Here is a 23214-nt window from a genome sequence, read left to right on the forward strand (position 1 = left end):
GGGTGGGGGGAAAATGAAGGTCATATTTAGATTCCCAAGGTCAAGTTATGGGGGGGTCACCCGAAGACCCCAAGTCGCTATTTCCAACCCTCTGGCTGCTAGAGCCAAAAATATGAATTTTGAACCCCAACCCCACCCCCTGTAGCGGGGGTATCGATGCCTATCGAAGTTTTTTACTATCACCATTGAATTTGGCATGCCCAAATTAGGTAATATGCAAAGTTTCATGAATGAACTCGATATCGAGTCCGAGAACCTCCCTTGTGAGAGAAATCCGAAAAAGTTAAAATAGCATTCCGGAAATGTTAATTTTACTCTGCAGTATTGATCCGAAATCAGTGTAAATATTACCCTTTTTAGGTGTATTATGGGTTAAAGTTACCCTTTTTCATGTTGATTTTACCCTCAAAAGGTGTAAAATTAACGTTAAAAAATGCTGATATATTTTTACACCCGAAAAGTGTTCAAGTTATGACGAAAAAAAGTTAATCGTAGCCTCTTTTTTTCTCAGTGTTGGAAATTATTGTGATTGCTGTTTTGTTAAATAAATTGCCAGAAAATAAAATGAAATAATATCTACAATTTAATAAATCAAGACAAGACCCTCCAAATCGCCCTTTCATTAGTACCTAAGGTTGGGAAATATCCAAATACAGGGTCTAGTACCCGATGTGTACTGAAACATGTAAAAACGTTGTTGCATGAAATTCATTGAGATTTTTTTTATCATGGGAAAAGTGATTTTTTTTTCAAGCAATTAATTCATCGTTCCGCGATCTATTGAGTTTAGATCGGTCAGAGAGAGAGAGAGAGACCAGGGGGAGGCTAATTTTATTTTATGAATGAATTTTTCGCTGCAATTTTGCAGTAAAGAGGAGATCTCCAACGGTTTGTCCGGCTTCTGTGTAGGGGGAAATGTATGGCAATTTGCTGTGTAGCTCAAATACGATGGCTAAATTGTATTAAATTCGTATTCTGGAAACCCCATTCGAAGTTGAGCGCGATCACTGAGCCTCGCACGCTTCAGAAACTGCCTCCGAGAGTCAGTTGGAGTGCGACCGTCGTCGTGGAAGCTCAGAAATTTCTTCCAAACGGACAACTGCTCAAGATTGGAAGATTTTTTTCTTGTGAAAATTCAAATTTAAAAAGAAGACAGAGTGCGTGCCAGTGACATGATCAGGATTATTGAATTTGTTAGACTCTAATAAGAGGGTGAATGTTGTGAGTGTTTTAAGAAAAAGAGGGATTGAAAATAATAGGGGTGATCTTGTAAGATTTGTGATCCTCCAAAATGACTGTAAGATTAACCCTCTGACACTGGTGTTGTGGATTATTTTCCCAAGTGTTAGATACTCCTTTTCCCTCAGTTTCAGTACAACAGGTGCCTTGAATGGAATTGATTACGAAATTTATGTGCATTGGCCTCTAGAAGTTCTGTGCTTTATGTTACACTGAGAAAAAAATAGTTGCTAGTGTACCGGGAAAATGATGGTGAATAAAAGGGGTGAATATTTTTCACTCTTGAGCTGTTTCGTCGTCATTTTGGTGTATTACGCCCTACAATTTCCCACCGTTTTTGCTGCCCATTCGAGAGATCACCACCAAAGTCTCTCAGCGTCCAGTGACACCACGATCATATCTTCTAGGCACATTCAGGATCAATGTGTTCACAAGTGTCCTGAACAGGTGAAGATCATAATTTATTTAAAAAAAAAAAAAGAAACATTCCCCACACAATATATTTTTTGCGACGGAATTTGTCAGTGGCCAGAAATCTCCCAAGAGCCAGCATCATTGAGTGTTGTTGTGTTTGTTATTGAAGCGAAAGAAAATATATAAACGAATCAGAGATTAAGATTAAAAGCTCTTACGTTTGCCCTTTGTAATCAATTTATTCAATTAAATGCTTTGTGGAACGAATAAAAAATTTCTTCTTGACAGAATGTAATCATTTTAGCTCGCGATGACTTGTATTGAGATTACTAAATAAACACATCACAATGGATTTACTCGTTTAAAGTCTATCCATCTCGCAATTGCATGGAAAATCTGGATGGTTAAACCAGTAAATTCATCGCGATCTTGTTCAAGTGAAATCACATAAAATACTCTCATAGAAAATGCTCATTGGCGATAGGAAAGAAATCTCTTAACACATGTCTCATTAATTTGTATTGATTAAATTCTTGTCGATGGAAAAGTTGAAATTTTATGTGAATTTTAATAAGGTAACATTTAAACACTGAGAGAAAAACACTTCTTGCCAGTCCAAAAATTCACGTCTTTCATAGTGCCCTGAAGACAGTTGGAAGAAACTCGTCTAAATTAAATATACAACATTACACTTCTTTAGTAGATATTTTAATTAATATTAAACCTACCCCCTCAATTTCAAAATACACCTTTAATTTAAACAATTAAAAACATTTTTATTTTTAAATTTTTAAATTTCTTTAAACCTTTTAGTTACAACGCAACAAAATTCACAAAAACTGCTGAATTATAAGTGTTAAACTTTTTAAAGTTGTATTATAAAGTTTGTCGTGAATATCTTTTAAACTTTCAAAAATGAAAATTTTGGGACAAACAAATCTTTAACTTTGACACTACAAGATTACTTCATCTCAGAATTGAGAGCTACTTTTTACTAAAGAATACGAAAACTTGTATAAAACTGGTATAATTTTTCTTTATTCACCATTTTCATAAACCATACCAAGAAGGCAGGACATCCAACAAGAATCTTGAAAAAACGACACTGGTAAAAATTAAAGGATCATCGATAATCCTCTGAAAGTATTATGGTTTTGACACTTATTTAACTCCACAATAAACGAATTAAAACAATGAAAAAGTCATTTTTGGTGTTCACTCAGACGAGAGAAATATGATATGAGAAATAAGTTTACGATAAAATATAATCTATCGTGATAAATCTGCGTACAAAATTTCAAGAGACACTAGTGATCCTTTCAAAGGATCAAATATAATCCATTCTGGATGGAATATAATCTAATTTGATCCTTTTATTTTTACCAGTGGATATTGTACTTACTACACCGAAAAATATTTTTCATTGAAGCAGTAATACTGGGTCAAAAAATAAACAATACAAATTTGAATTGTCATTTTTCCTTTCAAAGACGTTGGAATATTGCACGAATTAGTAAACGCTTAACTTTTCCATCCTAGTCCACCTTTCAATCTAATAACAATTGTTATATAATTAATTTGTGTTAATTACAATTTAAATTAAATATAAAAAGGTATAAATTGGATTATAGCCAATAACCTGACTTTTTAAAATGTTTCTCGTTTTATTTTTGTACAATTCTTGCGTTAATTTGTTCTGTGATATGAATTTAGGCCGTATAAGAAGATTAATAATTTTCTTCGGAGAATATCTAATAAAAATAACTGGTATAAAAGTGAGATAAACAGCCAACGGTCAATGTTAAAAGATTGAGAAACCTATTGAAGGCCCTTCCTGTAGCATTTCTTCACTGTGTTCTCAATAATGAATTGCCAGTCTTATTTTTAGTGTAAACTCGTCTAAATTTGGTCTAAAATATGCATTTAGAGTTAAAACGAGATAATATCTTTTCTACTGGTCTCTCTTTTAAGTAATCTCTTCAACATTTTTCTTAAATTAATTGAAAACAATCCAATGAATATTGGCGCGAAATGCTGCTGCAATCAGTAATTTCTCTCAGTGTTATCTCAAGCGCATGGCCCAAGTGCATGATGGCTGTTTAAATAATTTTATTTTAAAAGAAAAATCTTCATCTTGTGGAGCTGTTGAAAATCGTATATAGAAATCATCATTTTCTACAGCGAGTTGATAATTTCTCACAACAAAATACAAACTTGGGAAAAAAGAGAGGCAAAGGTTGTGACTTTTAGCCGGGATTTGTTTTTGTATTTCAGCTGATCTCGCCTTAAATACTTACTGACTCTTACTGTGGTATTTTCGTATACATAATGCGTCTGATTTGACACAAAAATGTCCAGAAAAAAAGAAAAGAAGCTTCCAAGTGATTTTCTGTAAAAATTGTGATTAAAGCACAAGTACGCTTTTTTGCATAGAATAACGTCAATGGGTTGAATGTTAAGCTCCATGAAAAAAAAGTTGCTAAAAGACAAGCCGCCGCACTTTGATAGTCCTTCTAAGCTTCTTTTTTTTTGAGATAGAAAAATATTAATTATACAATAAAGTTAACTCTATGAGACTGTAGAAAAAATTTAAGTGTGATAAGATGTGGCGTTTGTCTGCTTTCGAAGTCAAAACTCTCCAAAAATTTCACTCTATTCGTGTTTTAAATTATTCTGAGGCATTTTTCCATACAATATATTCAAAGTCAGAACAAGGAAAAAAATCTAATGTAAAAAGATGTTAATGAGGATTGAATGGAATTCTTAACATATGGTTGTTTTTCAATAGGCTAACGAGAGAGATCTTTGATACTAAATTTGTTATTTTCACACCCTTTCCAGAAGATTAAAACTCATACTGAGAGTATTACTAGCAGACTATCTGTTGTACAATAACTGAATAATCAATTTTACATTTCATTTATTTTTTTAAACTATGTTAAAATAGTGAGAACAAGGACAGTAACAACACCTTATCACCTGGACTCTCTTTACTGACTGTTCTTAGTTGAATTCCAAATGTGGCAGACAAAAAATTTACAATAATCAATAATCCCTAAAAATGATTTTCTTTTATTTTTAACTTATTCTTTGTCTGCAGGATTTCTTTATATGTCATTGACCCCTATTCATTCCTTCTAACAGTTTTAATCGTTAAAAGTCAAAGCTCATTAAAATGCGCATTTTTCCGTACCGATATTTGTCAATATTTATTTTAATTTAAAAGATAAAAAAAGCTATCTTATACAGGTATCTTTTTTGATTTCAAGAGCACCAGCTCAAAAGCATTGTTATTATTAATAATAAATAATATCCAACGCACAATAAGTTTTGATTGTAAACATGTTTTTAAAATTTCCTATGAGAGTGAGCGAGATAACTAAATCTAGATCCCACTCACTCTCATTGAAATGTCGAAAACATGTTTACAAAACAAAAGTTATTGTGCGTTGGGCATAATGTCAAACGCACAATAACTATTGTTTGTAAATATGCTTTCAAAATTTCCTATGAGAGAAAATGAGAAAACTAGATCTCTGTTTCATTCACTCTCATTGAAATGTCAAAAACATGTTTACTAAACAAAAGTCATTGTGCGTTGGGCATAATAAATAAATATGCAAATAGCAACGAAATCAACGAAAGTAGAAATCTAAAAAAACTAAGAAAATAGCGAAATAGTCAAAATTCTGAAAGGAACGAAAATATACGGAGGAGTGTAGAATAATTGCCTAAAACGCAGAAAATTTCCCCTTGACTTCAACAAACGAGGGTGCAATCGTATGTAGCAATGGCATTCTTAAGAATTCGAGATTTCACTTTCGAAAATTTGGCTTTTCGGAATTTTGGCTTACCGGATTTTGGCCTTTCGGAATTTTGGCTTTTCGGGATTTTAGTTGTCGGAATTTTGTCTTTCGGCATTTTGGCGTTCGGGATTTTGACTCATTCGGATTTTAGGCTTTATGGGGATTTGTCTCATTCGGGATTTCAACCCATTCGGGATTTTAGCGTTAGAGCGTTAGCGAGGTTTGTGACAGGAATCAATTAAGATATATTTAAAAGAAAAAGAAAAATACTAAAAATTGCGACATATACAAATCAGTTAAAAAGGAAAGGCATATAAATATTGATTTCATGGATTTTTCCTGACTTGAAAAAAAAGCACTGGAGTCATTTCTGCCATTTTAACTAGGTTTTTTTTTGACAGCTCGTTTATTTTCTACGAAAGCTAATCCCTTACCCGTATTATTTTTTTAAGAAGAAGATGAAGAATTTGCGCTCCAGTAATTCTATAATAAAAACTTACCATTCGAGGTACGGTAGACTCTCGCCAATTCGGCTCTTTTAAGATCGGGCTACATTTTAATTCGGGCAGCAGTTAAATTTTAAAAAAGTTTATTGACACTTTTCACATTTGCTTATTCATGCTAAATGAAGCAAATATGTTCAAAATTTACATGGTTTTCTTAGTTATGCTGGTTATGATGATATTTTGCATTATTTAGGCTTTTCATGGAATTTAAGTTAAATATCGGTATGCAAACTTGATATAATGCCTGGCTTATGCCCAACGCACAATAACTTTTGTTTTGTAAACATGTTTTTGACATTTCAATGAAAGTGGATGAAACCGAGATCTAGTCATCTCGCTCTCTCTCATATGAAATTTTGAAAACATGTTTGAAAACAAAATTTATTGTGCGTTGGGCATTACAATGACTTTTGTTTTGTAAACATATTTTTGACATTTCAATGAGTAAGTGAGATCTAAATCTAGTCATCTTGCTCACTCTTATAGGAAATTTTGAAAACATGCTTATAAATAAAAGTTTTTGTGCGCTGGGCATAAGAAGATAAACAAAAAGTTGTTGCATTTCATACAATTTGACGCCCAAATTTCTGTCTGATTTGGGTGATACTACGGTTCCCAAATGCCCGAATTTGAGAGTCTACTGTATAAAGTATTTCAAAAAGTCTAGACTTAAACGTGACAAAAATCTGTTGTGAGTGTATGTGATATTTTACGTATAGTATCGAAATGAATGAATAAATAAATAAATAAATATATATATATATATATATATATATATATATATATATATATATATATATATATATATATATAATATATAAATATATATATTCATTTTACGTATTTACGATGAAAACCTTAATCCTTTAATATAACTTAAGACTATCTCCAATTTTCTCTGTTTTTACATGACATAAGTAAATTTCAATAAATTTCTAGGGTTATTTAGAAAAAAGTAAAGAATATTCTTTTCAAAACTAAACATTATTGTTGAGAAACTGACTTTTTGTGAATAATAAAAAGCTTTTTTTTTTTGAAAAAATATTCTACAAAGTAAAAAATAAAACTATAAATAAATTATTTTATTTTTGAGATTATAAAGGTTCCAAAATGTTACAAAATACTCCATATCTATCAATATTTGCTGAGAAATTTTTTAGTTTTCATGAAATCAACTTGTAAAAAATAGATCAGAAAACATATATTACTCCGAGTGCGAAGAAAATTTAAATTTTACTTTTCTTCATGTTTAAAATACAACATATACAATAATAATATTCAATGTATTTACAGTAATTACGAAAAATGATTTATCACTGCTGAAGTATTCCCCTAAATAAATTATTAGTGTTGGTAATTCGGTTCATTAATCGATTGATATTTTTTAAAAGAAAAATAAATTTAATTGTAATGTTGTTCATAACATTCTAATTCAATAATGCAACTATTAACTAATTTTATTACTAATGCAAATACTATACCTAAATATATTTTTGCATATCCGCGAAATTTTACGAATATCTGCTTAATATTATTTTCGTAAGAAAATATTTGTTGAAAGTCTCATGAAACTCTTGATAAAAAATCAATATAATATTGATGCAAAACAGAAGGGAATTTAGTAAATATATTAGGACGCAAAACAGACTTATATTCTTGGATAATATTTCTGCTGCACAGAATTCTTGGGGTGAGTGTATATTATTCCAGAAAAACCCATATAATTGATATTGGAATGTTCGATTGAGAGTTGGTAATTTCAAGAAACTTCTGCAGCAATTATATCATCGTGAGGTTCACGAGAAACTCGAGAAAATGAGATTATAAAGTCTTTTAAATTTTAGTTTATTATTGAGAGAGTGGTGTGCAAATAATTGTCTTACTATTGCTCCCATAACACTTTTTTCTCGCAATCCATGATATGCTTTTAGATAGAACACTGAAATATAGTGGATGCTGTGCAAAAAAAGAGGCGCTATTCCACTCAACTATGGGCAGAGTGGTGGGCAATATGTATAGTAGCTACTGAATATTGACTGTGAGAGGGAAAGAGAGGAAAAATTGATGGAGTGAGATGGAAGAATATGTATATGAAGCATGCGGTGATCAGTAATTACGGTCCACGATGAAAATTACCGGATACATCCTTCCTGTTCTCGTTGCCGTGTGTTTGTTGGGTACTTGGAGTGCTCATATGTGTTTGGATGTGTTTGAATGTACATTTTGGACAATGCATGGCGCAAAAAAAAAAGAAACACCAGCCCAGAGTGAAAACACGTGAACAGGTAGAAAGTTATTGAGGTGTGATGGGACTTGATTCACAGGAGTTCACTCTCAACTGCAGCGGAACTCCCCTCAGTGAAGGGCCAGCGAGGGTTTATGGTTTTGGGGTTGGAAGTGCGGAAGTGACTAGCAAAAAGGAGTTAATTGGGCATAATTGACTTGGAACAACAGGTACAAAAATTCTTCATTCCATTGCTTCCTCGATTTTTTTCCCTATAATACACTCTCTTCCTGTTCTGGATTCTCTGGTATTTCACACTGATAGTGAAGGAATTTTTGTTCATATATGAATTTTCTAAAGGGAATCCTGGTCAGAAGGAAGACTAATTTGTCAGAGTGAAGGTCATATCAATGAAAAATCCACCACATTCAATCAACCAAAGTATTGTTGGTGTGAATGGACAAACAAAGAGATGAGATTCTGGGGAGCAGAATAGCAGATGGTGCGGAGCTGAACGAACTCTCTGGGACGAATGGTATGCAAATAGTATTACAAAAGAGGCACTCAGACAATGCTCACAAATGGAGCAAACTCTTCAACTATGGCGATGGCACTTTTCGACGCCAGTGATCTATTGTGATGGGATTGCAAATTTTGCATTGGGATCCTCCATCCGCCCACCAACCTCCAGATGATTTTCTCTCTCCCTCTCATATGATTTATTTCAGCAGACCCAAGGAATCAGATGATTGCAACCTCTTTGCAAAAAGTGATCCACAGCAACTGATCACCGGACAATTTTCTCGCTCTCAACCACGACAAATTGTGCTATTTCCGTATTAAATGCCATCCAGACAATATGACAGCATATATCGCCCATGGAACTATTAAATAATTAAAATTGCTGCCTTGTCTAAACTCCTAATCGTGCTGCTAAGCCAACAAGTTTGCAAGTGGCTTGTGATGCTCATATGGGTGCCACAGTGTTGTGCAGTTTTTTCGGAAGACCCAAAAAGCACTAGCGTTAACCTCTTTTTGACTGTGAGAAATTAAATTGAAATGTTTCACTATAAAATCATCAGAACAGATGATGCGTCATAAGGAATATAGAAAAACAAATAAGTTTTAATTTAGTGGATTTAGGTTCAGATAATGGTTTAGAGGTGATTGTGATTTATGATCAACGCTAGAAGCTTAAATTGAAGTCCTTTAGCATATTAAAAAAAATACATTAACCCTTCAACCCAATTAGATTGGTTTATACATCCGTTGGATTTTATGAATTAATTTTACTTAATTACAATAATTGTAGGAAATATTCTCTCTATTAAAAATCCAAAATATATAATTTTTCAAGGTCTCTTATATTGCTAATCTCAAGGATAAAGAAGAAATAAACGAGAAATATCCTTAGTAATCTTTATACAGGTTGAGCAAATTCGTAATGAAAATAGTTTTTCAACAAATGCTACTATTGCCCATTTATTTCGTAACTTCTAAAATTATATTTGTAAATAAAATAAATTTTTCTAACGAATTCTTTGCAATCTTGGGTAATTATAAGTTATTGTTATTAGATCACCTTTATAATTCATAGACTCCTTACATTAAAAAAAAAAAAACAAAACAAAGCTAATCCAGAGCAAAAAGAATGAGAGATATAATTGTAAATTTCCAATAATGAATTAAGACTTCAGAGCATAAGGATTTCCTGGCAAAAAGAATTTATGTTTAGAAGTATAAACTTTGATAATAAAAATAATTTAGGAACTATTTAATGCAAAAATACTTTGAAGATTATATAATTAATTTAGTTTGTTTAGTTTATTTAAATTGTTTAATTCTATCTACAGAAACACTTGTAACTCTACCACATATTAATAATTTATTAGGCTTGTTTATGTTAAGCCACAGTGTAAAAGAACTTAAAAATGTACAAAGGGCAAAAGGCCCTAACTTAAATTCGTCTCGAATCGAAATCATGTTTTCTAGATTTATTTTAATCACTAAAAGATATTTCCAAAGATAGAAATATCAGTTTTACATTTCTTGAAGATAGTTTAATTAATATTTTCTTTCCTATAAATGCCATAGGAACACAATTGATATCCAAAGAAGTGACAAGATTTATGAAAATTAGGTAATGTAAATTATTTCTTATGTAATTAAGTACCGTTTACCGATTATCAACCGATTTAAACCGATTCAAAAATTACTTAACTCTTTCCGGACCGCAGCATATGCTGCAAGCCAATTTCACAATTTTTAATTAAAAATATCTAAGCTCAGGAATTAATTGAGGTCCTACAAAAAATATCTTACATTTGGACATCCTTATAGTTTGTAATCATCCACAAGAATCGGATTTTTATCAGTTCTGAATAATTAAAAAACATTGTTTTTCATAGAATATGCATATGCTTCTTTGGGTACTACAGTCCCAAAAGAGACGAAAGAGTTAAAAGATCCCACAAAATAGTTATAAGAGTTGTTGTTACTTCATTTCATTTACACTTTACGCGGGGCGATCTCACTTCTGATAATGTTGTACAATAAACCCCGGCAGGTTTATTGTTACTCTATAAAACCTAAATCAGAAGAACCGGTTCCGACCAATGTGGGGCGACCCTTTTTGACGCATGCTACACTACTGACCTTCTACCTACTTGACGTTACTACACTGTCATACTCTGCCGTACCCCACCTAGGCCTGGTTCTGGACCGAAGTCAAAACTACTTCTCCACGCTCGGAATTTCACGGGAGTTGGGACAATATATCTACAGAGTATATAATAAAATTGATTTTTAGACAAAAATGAATTATCGGTTCATAACCGTTAAATTATCAGTTCACAGCTGAATTGAACCAATTCATAAATCAATCAAAACATTGCCAAAAAACCTTAGGAGTAATATAATTAAATTTTGGATAAAAATTAGCCGGTAATAAACCGATTCATAGCTGATTGAAATCGATTGAGGCTTATAAAGAATTCCATAATATTTTCAAAGTATCTGAACATGACACCATTCGGTTGAGAAATGTGCTCTCTAGTTTAGAGCCTTTTTAATCTGTGATCTTGAAAAACCGTTATTAGGAATGATTCAATGGTATTATTGTATAAGACCGAAATATCCACCTGAATAATTTCTAAAACATATCCAAAAATGAAAGCAATGCACGACGTCTTTTCGGGCAATCCCAAAAAAGACAGTTTGGGTGGGTAGGAGAGTATCAGGGTGAAATTGATGCATCTGTTAATGGTCCCAAATCTCTATCTCTAACTCTGAGAGGGTTTAAAAACATCGAGGGATTACTGCTCTCTCTGTGGATTTCGACCAGTAAAAAACTTCTACTATAGAAGCACTTGTCATTTAAACCTCTGCCCTGCGAGTATTTCTTATGTTCATCACATCTCTAATAAGTTCAGGTTCAGGGTCGTATGAAACTTAATAGGGGAATGTAGGCATGATTCGCACATAGTGAACCTTCAAACGATGCCAATTTTTTTCTATGTTTACAAAGAGCTAGTTAGCTATTTCTTACACACAGAAAAATGGAAAATTCTTAAAAAGAAACACCCAGGAATTTAATTTCAAATCCCATCCAATGAATGCCAATGCCCTAATTCTAAATCCTTGATCATTTAGTTTTAGTTGCAATTTGCAAATCTGTAGACATTTTTCATTTTCCAGCTAATGCTGAACATAAGTTCCCGGTCTCTCAACTTGAAAGAGCTAGGGATTCTAGCCCATTTATTTCGCTCAGAGCTTCTAAACTTAAACGCCTCGGGGATTCACGTCCAATTTAAGCTTCCAGGATCTTATATATTCTGAAATTCAGAGTCAAAATTTTTCTGTATGTAGCTATAAGATAGATAATTATTACCCTCATTAGACGAGATGGGAAATGGTAAACTATTTGTCTGCAAACAAGGAAAAAAATTCGTGTTCTTTTAAGGTTCACTGTGTAAGAACCATGCCTACATTATCCTAATTGTACATCTACTAAACGAAATACTAATTTAAATTTTTTATTAGGGAAATTTTGATAGAATATACTTAAACTGATTACTTAGATTTCTAGACTTTATTTGATTTTTTTCTATTATTATTAATTTTATAGATTAAGCGCAAACTTTATAATTTTATTCAAAACGAGCCTTGATTTTTTCTTTGACTTTTGAAATATTTAATATTTTTTATTTGATTTTAATTACTATCTAACAAAATATTTGTGAATATCTAAATTGTCAGTTGTATGTTAAACACTTTTTTTTCGGTTATTGTATCACAATATAAAGATTTTCTTTACTAAACAAATTACAGTTTGTTTAATTTAAATTAAATTGAGATTCACAACTATAATTTTTGAAATTTCAAATAACGAGGAAATTGGGACTAAACTAGCCAACAAAATATATTTTTCATTGCATGCATATATTTCAATTTCTCAATTAATACACAATCTATAATAATATCTCATCTCAATCAATACTCATAGTTTAGTTTAGCATTTGGGTAATTTAGCCCCAGTTCTTTCTCTAAACCTATTTATTTTACTAACAATGCTATTCAATTAGTTTTCAAAATCCACAACATTCAAATGATCCTTGTTCTGAATTCCATCCTAATATTTGTTAAAGTCTCTCACAGTTCACTAAATAAATGTATAATCAGTAGCAAATTAAACTGCGATAGCATCTCTCTTTATTACTTGAAATCCAAGTGAATGGAGTTTAAAACTAATCATTGAAATATTCAAGTACAATTTGTTGAAACTATTCTTTCAACTATTCAGCACATTCAGCACTTCAGTCAATGTTGTAGAGCAATTTCCGAAGCGCAATTTAAATTGCACTTGCTTTGAAGATTTTTCCTCTGGCCGCATAGAAATCTTTCCCATGCAAGGGACTTAATATTTAATAAATGGGCAGAAAATCTCCATCCATAGCCACTTTCGTGGACAGAGACTTTCTTTGTGCATTTTTGTTGCTGCAAATCATCGCAATGTCGTCTTATTAGTAACTAAAGAAATGCGGTCAAAATACCAAGCTCGTGGATTTCTGCAATTTTATCATTAGCCGACCATTTGTGGTTTGCAACTCTTAGTCATTCTTTAATTGACCTTGACCTCTTTTGCGGGCAATGAAATCCATGGGATTTGCTGGATTTTGCTCTGATCGGGTTGAAGCCCTATAAAAGTTTGCTTCCTCAATATTGTGATGGGCTTCCTTGAGAGCCTACAATCTCATATTTCTTCTCAAATCAGTGACGTTGAAGGACTTTTTTTATCTATATATATATATATATATATTATATTTGCTTTAATTGACATTAACTTGTCTATCAATAAAGTTAATTGTCATAACTAATTGCAGTGCAAAATAAAACAAAATCCGTATCACTGAATGATTTTTGAACTTTTCATAGCCTTTCACTAGTAAACAATCGTGATCATGGCGTCTTTAAGTATCCGTCGATTTCCCGCGCTTTATTGCTCTGATCATCTCGCAATATTTCGAAACAATTACTACTTTCATTATCAATCACTATTAGTTATATATCCTACAGCGATTGATTATTTAAAATTGGAGTCAACGAACTGATAAGGCGTTTTCAACTGTCGACTGGACGAGTTTTTTTTTTTTCTCTGGAGGCAGGCGATTAGAAAAGTTGAGGGGTTAAAGTAATAATGGGTGCATTTGATATTGTTTAGTTTGTGCATTTGGAAGCAAGTCCCAAGACCATTTCCATCCCATAAAATAAAAATAAATTCATCTGACGTTGCTGTGGACAATTTAGTGTTGTTGGTAATTGACTTCCCCTCACTCACAAGTGGGATACACACAGCACGTAGTCCACTGTTTCGAGAGAGTGAGAGAAAGATTCACCCTTTCGCGCGCTAATTGACCCTAAAGTAAATCTTCCGGTCGCACTCTTGCCCTCTGCACTGTTCCCTTCTACGCGGAAAAACTCATGGTGTGTTCTTCACCAATAACTCTCCCGCATTGCTCCAGAAATTTTCGATTCTGCGTACAACGTACTCCCGGGAAATTCCTACCCTCAATCAGTGGCATCTGGGAGATTTTCCACCAAAGGGATGCTGGAGGGCCGTGTGGCCTAATGGATAAGGCGTCGGACTTCGAATCCGAAGACTGCAGGTTCAAGCCCTGTCACGGTCGTTGAAAATACTTTTTATTGCATCCTACTGCATCACAATATAACCCTTTTCATATTGTTCCGCAACATATCTTATATAAATTTTTTTTCTCTTCATTCCAGAACCGCACAAACTCCGAGCATCTCGATATTGGATGCAGTGGTGATTGCTACATTAATCAGGTATGTTTATGCACCTTATAAGCCACTGTTGCATCAAAGATGGTATTTTCTTGTGGCTCATCAACAGAGAAGCACTGACCTTCTCACTCAGTCAGCACACATGCAAAACCCACCTGGCATATACAGAATTTTTTTTCGGTGTGGTCTTCGACAATTTTATTGAGAACCATCCAACCATACGTCCGGTCCGGAAGAATCGAAAAGTTGATACTTTTTCGTGTGTTCACAGACTTCATTCTCACTAAAAATCTCACTGGTGATTGATTCAAACTTGTAATTGATTCGAAAATCAAGGAAATTGATTCATTTCCTCCAACAGGACTAAAGGCTACATCCTGTTTCTGTCCAATTAAAGAATGTCCAGAAAGGAACTGGAAGTAAAGACTTATTTGATGTGAAATATTTTTCCATCGATGCGATGGGGGGTATTTTTTGAAGCAGAAAAAGTAACAAAATAATGAAAATAAATGGGAATATATGAGTATGTGATGACTCAAAAATTGAATTAAGAAATAAAAAGAAAACAAGAGTTTGTTAAAGATTATTCCATTGTCAGCATGTGTTTTTTCAACTCTTGTTACCTACTAATTCTCAAAACTTTAATCAAAACAAGATAAAAAAATCAAATTGATTTATATTTCAATAAATTGTATAAAAATTAATTAGAATTGAGAAATATATTTTCAGAATTCTGGAAAATATTTTTCAAGTCAAAAACACAGATTCGCTCTGATTCTTTATAAATTAATTCAGCATGATATCAACCTCTCAAATTTTGAAGCTTCAAGACAAGTTTAAAGATTCTCTATATTTAATTTGTTTTTTAAACAAAATAACAAATTAAACTTCTTGCCAAGAAAAGTTTGATAACATTTTCCTCTCAAAATATTATGGAGATTTAAAGTAGAGCGATATGGGACAGATGGCAATGGCAAGCCCAAAATTTTAAAATTTCATATCTTCCAAAGTAGAAGGTTTTGGATTTCTGCTAAAGTTTTAAGTGTTTTTTTATAAAAAAAAAACATTAAAAAAATTTCTTACGGAAAATATCAATTTTGACCTACATATTTTCCAAAATAAAATAATTTAGTGAGGGTTTCTAGAATAATTAGGAGAAGCTGAATCTGTTGTCGGTTTTAAGATTTGACGTAGTTCTACCTCAGATATACTTAATAAAAAATTACTACTTGTAATAAAAACTGGTAAAAAATATGGAGATAAGTATCATTTAGGGAGAAGCTTTCAAGCTTTACATATACTCTGGCTTTAAACACTTCATATTTTTTGCCATATTCCTTTAATGAATCTGAATAATTTTTTTTTTCAGGAATTGTGTAACTTAATACTAGCGATACTAGCTATTCAAATATATTGCCATAAGTCGAATTCATTAAAAGAATATAGGATAAAATGTTGAGTGTTCAAAGCTAGAGTATGTGCGAAGCCTGAAAGCTTTCCCCTACTTGACCCACTTCGTACTCAGTTCGCATTTTCTGCCATTTACTAAACCATCAGACAATTTTTTTTAGACGAAACGCCTTTCAAAACCTGATTTAGGAAGCACACTTTCTTGTTAACCTTTTCGGGGTGTAAGATATCCACCAAGTCAAATTTTTACGGGCTATAACTTAGCTATATGGCTTGACTGCTATAATTTCTTATCAGTCGAGATTTTTTCGAATAGGATTGAATTATTAAGGGCAAATGTTTTATTAGATTCTGAAGAACCAATAACATTGGTTGCTATTTAGGATTTTGAGACCTTCGGGAATTGGGCTAAACCTTTAGTCTGAAGACCTCTTTACTCAACTTTATTCTTCTAAAAACTCCTCAGTAAGAAATTTATAATGAGAAAGAATTTTTCCAATCCGTAAAGAAAGATCTTTGTAATAGCCTTCAAAAATTTGCATGGTTTCGGAAGAATCACAAAAAAAGTATATCTAAACTTGGATATACTTTGGATATCCACTAGCTGGTTTCATATGCCCCATATACCTAATTTCTTTCCTAGTGATAGGTGAAGAAATATAATCTTGGTTTCAAAGATTTAAGGAAAAATAAATAGATTAAACGCACTTAAAAAGTCTTTTTTACAAGTGAAAAGATCTACTTTCCATAAAGAAATAGTTTTAAAGATTGTTGCGTGGTTTATCTAGATCTAGATGCTTACAAGAATTATCTTTGATTTAGATGTCCTTCTACTTTAGAATTATCCACAAGAACTTTTTTTTATTATTCTATGTAGTTCAAAGGATTGTTCTTTTCTTGAGTACCCAGAGTCCCAATCCCAAAAGAGATGAAAGAGGTCAGAAAAAAAACATCAACCGATTATTTCTTTCATTTACGAGAACCCGTAAAGCAATTGAAAGTGCCACAAATTATCGCTCCACCATGCCACTCCTTTGATAATTTCCACAAAATCACTTGACCTTATCCCTTAAGTGGATTTCAACAAAGTTGTAAATCGGTAAATTTCCTATAAAAATGCCGATTAGAATCTCTAAGATCTTCTGAAGATCCATGTATAAAATGAAATATTCTTTTTGCCACATTTTGTCCCACATTCCCGTAAAGTATTTGAAAAATTCTCTTAATTCCTGTTTCAAATATCTTTAATTCTAAAAAAACATAAACATTATAAAATTAGGGTCCCGGTCAAAATCCCGAAAGCAAAACTTCGAATGCCAAAATCTCGAAAGCCAAAATCTCGAATGCCAAAATCCCGAACGCCATAATCTCGAGCGCCAAAATACCGAAAGCCAAAATCCCGAATGGGACAAAATCCTGAAAGCCAAAATTCCGAATTCTTAAAAGTGTCATAGTTACTCCCACGACTGCACCCGCCCTTTCTGGAGGCAAACGGAGATTTTCTGTGTCTTTGCAAATTATTCTAAACATTTTCCTCCATATAATTTCGTCTGTTTTAAGATTTTGAACATTAGTGATTTTGGCTTTCGGAATTTTGACTTTCATGATTTCTGTTGCCTCCGATAAAATTTAGGATGAAGAATGAGATAGAAATCAGCAAGGAAACAGTTTATTATAACCACAAATTAAAATATGATCTATTTTATGGAAAAAAATATACTAACTATATTTCTTAAGTGTCCTTTGATACCCTTAACGGGTAATAAAGTATCGATAAAGGTAATTTTTTATAATTAATTATTTTCTATATAAACACTGATATTTGCTCCCGATTAAACAATTTTGAAAAACAAACTTGAAACAATTCCGCAAATATTAATTTGATTGAATTTTTAAATAAGTCTATAAATAACAATCTCTTTTACCATTATCTCTGTGTTTATTATTTTGTTAAGTGGTTGTGTTTCACTATAAAATACAATGTTATGGTTATCTCCTGACTCCGCAAGTATAGGGGCATTGATTTTGAAAATAAAATGCCCATTTCATGCTGCATCTTAAACTTAGGAATCTCCTGGAGAGAGAGCAATTAAAAATCTATTAACGTGACTTTTATTGCTATGAGTGTTAAAGAATAGATTTACGCGTATGTATAAATTTCGGTTGCATTTTATGGTAAACAAAGTGATTTTTTATGGCACTTCAACTGGAATTTCATGGGGTCAAATGCTCTGACCAAGATTTAGATTATCATAGTTTTTTAAATAAATTGAATAGACGAAATAAACGTATAATCTCGAATGCATTATAAAGCTGCACAGTTTGGCGCCTTTTTCGTTTAACCCAGCCAATGTCACAACATATCAGCCGGAGTGGCGATTCCAGAGGAATATTTATCGCTAGATCACGCATAATAATCCGACCCCGTTATTATGTTATTCCTTCATGATCCCCAATGCTTAATGACAACAATTTATGTCATACGGACGAGACAGAAGAGATGTCCAGTTTCACACACAACTCCATGGTCACTTCCTTATTATGATCCGCATCACAGTGAAAGCCCTTGTGCGTGTTTCTCACATTATGTTTTCTGTCCCTCTGTCCATGCTAATGATGCTCGCAATATGTCTCTTTTTCTCAACTCTTTCTGTGGTCATTATTGTTGATTTTCCACAGTGTCATCGTCACATTCAACATCCCAAGAGCGTTGTCTCTTTGGCGTTCTGTTTGCACATTCACATGATCCCTGGACAAATTTGTTCTCCGTGGCTGTCCGACTGGACAAAATTGTATAGGGTCGAGTCTACACATATGGACAGATTAAGGGTATAGCGGCTTGTAATTCGTTTTCTTTTTGACTAAATAAAATGAAATTTTAAGTGTAAGTTATTTAATATATCTCCTTTCGATAACCTCTAGCGAATTAATTAAAATATTCCCCTAAGCCCCCCAAATAATTTAGATCTTCTGATAATATCAAATTCTCCACTTGTGGACACTTCTACACACTTATGGATGCTCATGTACACACTTATGGACACAAGTAAAAAAGTGTTAGAAATCCAAATTAATGATAATAAAAAATTTAGTGAAAGGGAATGTAAGTAAAATACTATAATTTTAAGTAAGTTCATCAATTTTTATTCATTTTTTTCTTTAAATTTTTTTGAACAGTTAATTTTCTTTTGCACCTCTTTTCTTTTTTTCTCCTTATTTTTTTAAGTTTTCTTCTTTCTTGATCTACTTTTCTTTATTTATGCGTCTTCTGTCTATTTCATCTTCCTCAATTTTCTTGTCTCACTTGTTTGAACTTTGAACAACTTCCGGATGCTTCCTTAAAAATCTGTAGAACGACTGATTTGATGGTCTTGCGTTCTTAAAACCCTGTTTAGAATTGCGTCACTGAAATGATTTTCTCTAGTGTAGCTAGTATCGTCTTTAGTTATGGGATGGGAAAGCTACACTTAGCAGAATAGAAAATCCACCTCACAATTTCCTCTCGCGTTTTCTTTTTCAAAGCACTGTGATATCCTCCATGACCAAATACCTTATTCGGAGACTTTCCGGAGACTTTCTGTGTAGTGTTGTACAGGAATGTGCTGAGAATTCTTCGTCAAGATCATTCCATTTACAATACTGACCTTTAAGGCTTTCGTTACCCTCTGACAAGAATATAACTGCTGTTTTTGTTGTTTTCTTTGCGGTTTTAGGAGGTGTCATTGTTCTTGAAATCAAAAGTTAGGTTATGTTGAAAAATATACAAACATTTAGTTTAAAATCTGCAATTTTCAGAAAATCTTGAAATAGGATTATACACAACACTTTTCCACTTGATATCAAACATTCACCTTAAATTTTACTTGATATTGTTTGCCAGAAATCTTTTTCAACTCCATAGAAAAAAATCACAACGATTGACAATGGTCCAATAATAAAATATTGTGAGGGCGCCACTCGTAAAATATTACGTCCATAAGTGTGTAATCTCCTCAAATAAATTTACGCTTATGGACATCTCCTGATTTAATATTTCTATACCAAAATATCTAAAATATCAAATAAAAAAAGGAAAATTAGTAACTACTGAAAGAGTATCAGAAGCATAACATTAAATATTTTCGATAAAATATATGAAATTTTGGCATTAAAATTTGCAAGTGCGTTAGCAAATATCTTAACAATTTCATGTATTTTTAATCAATTATCGCATCAGCAAAATATTTTTCTTAAAACAATTAGAATTGTGGTTAAAGATTAAAGGAAATTAGTTTTCACGTTGTATTTAAAGATAAGCCATAAAATAATGTTAATATTGTAATTTTCCAACATTTATTTTATGTAAAAAATAGAGATTTCTACGAGCTGTCCATAAGTGTGTAACATCCACAAGTGTAGACTCCACCCTATATGCTTTACACCAAAATAAAAATAAACAGGAGTAAAGACTGAGAGAGAATTCTGAGAATTTCTCCTTTAATAAGATAATATCAACATTTAGCAAAATGTCGTTATATTCTTATAACTCCCTATCCCGAAATTGAAGTGGCAAAAATCTCATTAATTTGTTTATTATCGCGTGGACAACAAAAACAAATATATAAGAAAAACGTTAAATGTAAATTGAAAAGCAGAGTAGAAATCAATTTTCGACTCGCCAATAACCTAGGATTGATGGACTCCCTCGGATTGGGAATACTCCACGAGAATTCTGTCTACCACGATAACAACTCTCCAATCGACACCACGGCAAATGTCCGTATTCCAAGACGACTGGCTTGAGATACCCTCTGACCTAGTGCCGTGTATTTATTTTCAAATTTATCATACAGCACAAAGAATTTTAAAAAAAAAAAGTTCTTTACACGCTTTTCTACTTAAGAAGCAATGTGATATCACATTCTGGAATATTTGCTGCGTCTCAGAAATTTTCAACATTCCCAGCATCTTATTCGCTTTTTGGACGCCAAATGTTGGCGCTTTTTTCCCTTAATTGTTTCTCAGTAAGTTGACTCGTTACGCAATTCATATCTCGCATATCTAATTTCATTTGGGATAAAATCTGACATATTAGATTTCTAAATAAAAAATTGTTGATGTAAGTTTGTTGATTGTCGCATTATATTGACACGAAATGTAAACGAAGAGGTTGTTCACTTGGGAGCATCTTAGTTAAAAGAAATAGTTTAGTTTGCGTAAATTTTTTAAGCCTCTCTACGAAGAGAAATTTCTATATTTCGAAATAAAATCTAATAATGATGCTAGAAACATGATTACCTCTGAGAAAAAAAGAGGGTGCGATTAACATTTTTTCCTCAGAAATTTAACACTTTTTAGGTGTAAAAATATATCAACATTTTTTAATGTTAATTTTACACCTTATTAAGGGTAAAATTAACATGAAAAAGGGTACCTTTAACCGCTAATACACCTAAAAATGGTAATATTTACACCGGTTTTGGGTCAATATTGCAGGGTAAAATTAACATTCCCGGAATGTTATTTTAACTTTATCGGATTTCTCTCAGTGATGAATCATTCATAAAAATCATTGAAATAGTGGTTCAAAATTAAATCCAATAAGACATCAAAGGAAAGTTAGTGCAAAGTAGGGTTTGTAAAAATATTACACATAAAAAAACAGCAAAAAATGAACTTACAGTAACACTGTTTTACTATAAATCTTTAAAATTGTTCTTATTTTCCATTTTTACCAATAAGGTTTTTCATAAAGAAATTTTAGTATTTTTTCCAAATGCATTGCAGTTTAAACTTACTTCGAATGCAGAAATTTTCGAATAAATTAAGTTTTTTGAAAATTAAGTTTTGTAAACGCTGCATGTGAAAAGAATGTGTGTTTGCCGACTGAAAAGTTTTTAATTTTTTTTAATGAAAGAACATCTATTCAACAAAGTTTTCATGGACAGCTTCACAAGCCTTTTTTCAGAATTGTTTATCATGAAATATATATATCAACATAATACAACGTTTAAATTAAATAGTTTTCCAGTAATATTTTTTTAAAAATATCTTTTAATTTTTTCTGTGCTAGTATTTATTTGGGTTCGAAGTTATAAGTATATTGCAAATTAGCTTTTTGGTTTTAAGGTGATGCAGATATTGTAATTTTGTTTTGTACATCTTCTTTTTTAATAAATCAATCAAACTTTATTTAGACATACAAAGATCTATTTTTTCTTCTAATTGCCACAATTCCCTTAGAAGAATATTACGGAAAGGACACTCAGTAAAAAAAAGCTGTAACTATTTTCCATATACAAATTACTTTTATTCAAATTAGTGTACAAGGAGTAAATATATGAGGCACTAATTTCCTTGGAAAGTGGTGGAATTCCTAAAACTTGACATACGATACTGAATTATTTTATGATGATGTTCATTGATAACTCGTTATCCAATCCATATCCGTTTCTGCGAGATCAAGCAAAAATTAAAAAAAAAAAACAATATTTGCTTTATTTTGTGCAAAAACACTTTTTTATAGTAAACCGAAATTTTAAGATGTAATTTTACTTCTGAGATATTATGAATAAAAACCCTATACCCAGAATAGAAAGTTAATAATACAATTAGTATAGCACTGTTCTATATTGTTGGATTTTAAATTGGCGTGATAGAGATTATACATATGAAGGCACCTCCGGTCCGGTGATCTCCAGAAAGGCTTCGTTTTACTTTGATAAAAAAAAACAAATTTATTTGGGCAAGAGCTTTTGCTCCCTGTGTGGACTTTCTTCAGCGATCAACTAGACTAAACTTTTGAACTTCGTCAAATTGATGGATTTGTAGGATCGGTAGGATCATTAGTTTAAAATCAGTTTTCTTTAATGGCGAATGGCCTTTCTTTTGACTTTTCACAATTCTTTTTGGTATCAAAACGGACTTTGATGTGATTTGCTTTATTATTAATTCTAACCAAAGAAAATTGTGATAAGTAAAACCATAAGCCATTAGGAAAAACTTTCCCAGTGATTTACTGCTGATAATGATCCTCCAAGTCCATTAACAAACTTCAAGAAATAAAAAAAAGATATGTATTTGGGAGTAGATAAAGATCATATACCTCCCTTTCCTTCTCTATCCTTTCTGTATCAAGTGGCTGTGCTACTGTGGAAACTGGTTCTTACAGGTGGGTTGCCCCTGTGAGATCGGTCAGAGTGGCACCGATCGTTGCGGAGATTGGTGGTATTCCACAGAAGTTCCGGACCTTTCCAAAATACGCTTCCGCTTCAGATTTGGACCGAAAACACTGAACAAGACCGAAAATTTGGTTTCCTTATTAAGGTAAAAA

The 23214-nt window shown here is 32.3% G+C and overlaps 1 protein-coding gene and 1 non-coding gene across 2 annotated transcripts in view; both read left to right on the forward strand.

Annotated features, from left to right (window-relative positions):
* Positions 1-655: 655 nt before the first annotated feature.
* The window catches only part of LOC129805573 (proto-oncogene tyrosine-protein kinase ROS), a 49827-nt gene continuing 27268 nt past the window's right edge, over positions 656-23214 (forward strand). The window contains exons 1-2 of the mRNA XM_055853573.1: positions 656-1686; positions 14475-14534. Of these exons, the coding sequence (XP_055709548.1) occupies positions 1486-1686; positions 14475-14534 (261 nt within the window). The 5' untranslated portion in view covers positions 656-1485. The remainder of the gene's footprint in view (positions 1687-14474; positions 14535-23214) is intronic.
* Trnar-ucg (transfer RNA arginine (anticodon UCG)) lies at positions 14302-14374 on the forward strand. Its single transcript has one exon. It is a non-coding gene; the product is annotated as a tRNA-Arg (tRNA).

The sequence above is a fragment of the Phlebotomus papatasi genome, chromosome 3 (assembly GCF_024763615.1).
Source record: "Phlebotomus papatasi isolate M1 chromosome 3, Ppap_2.1, whole genome shotgun sequence".
Lineage (NCBI taxonomy): Eukaryota > Metazoa > Arthropoda > Insecta > Diptera > Psychodidae > Phlebotomus > Phlebotomus papatasi.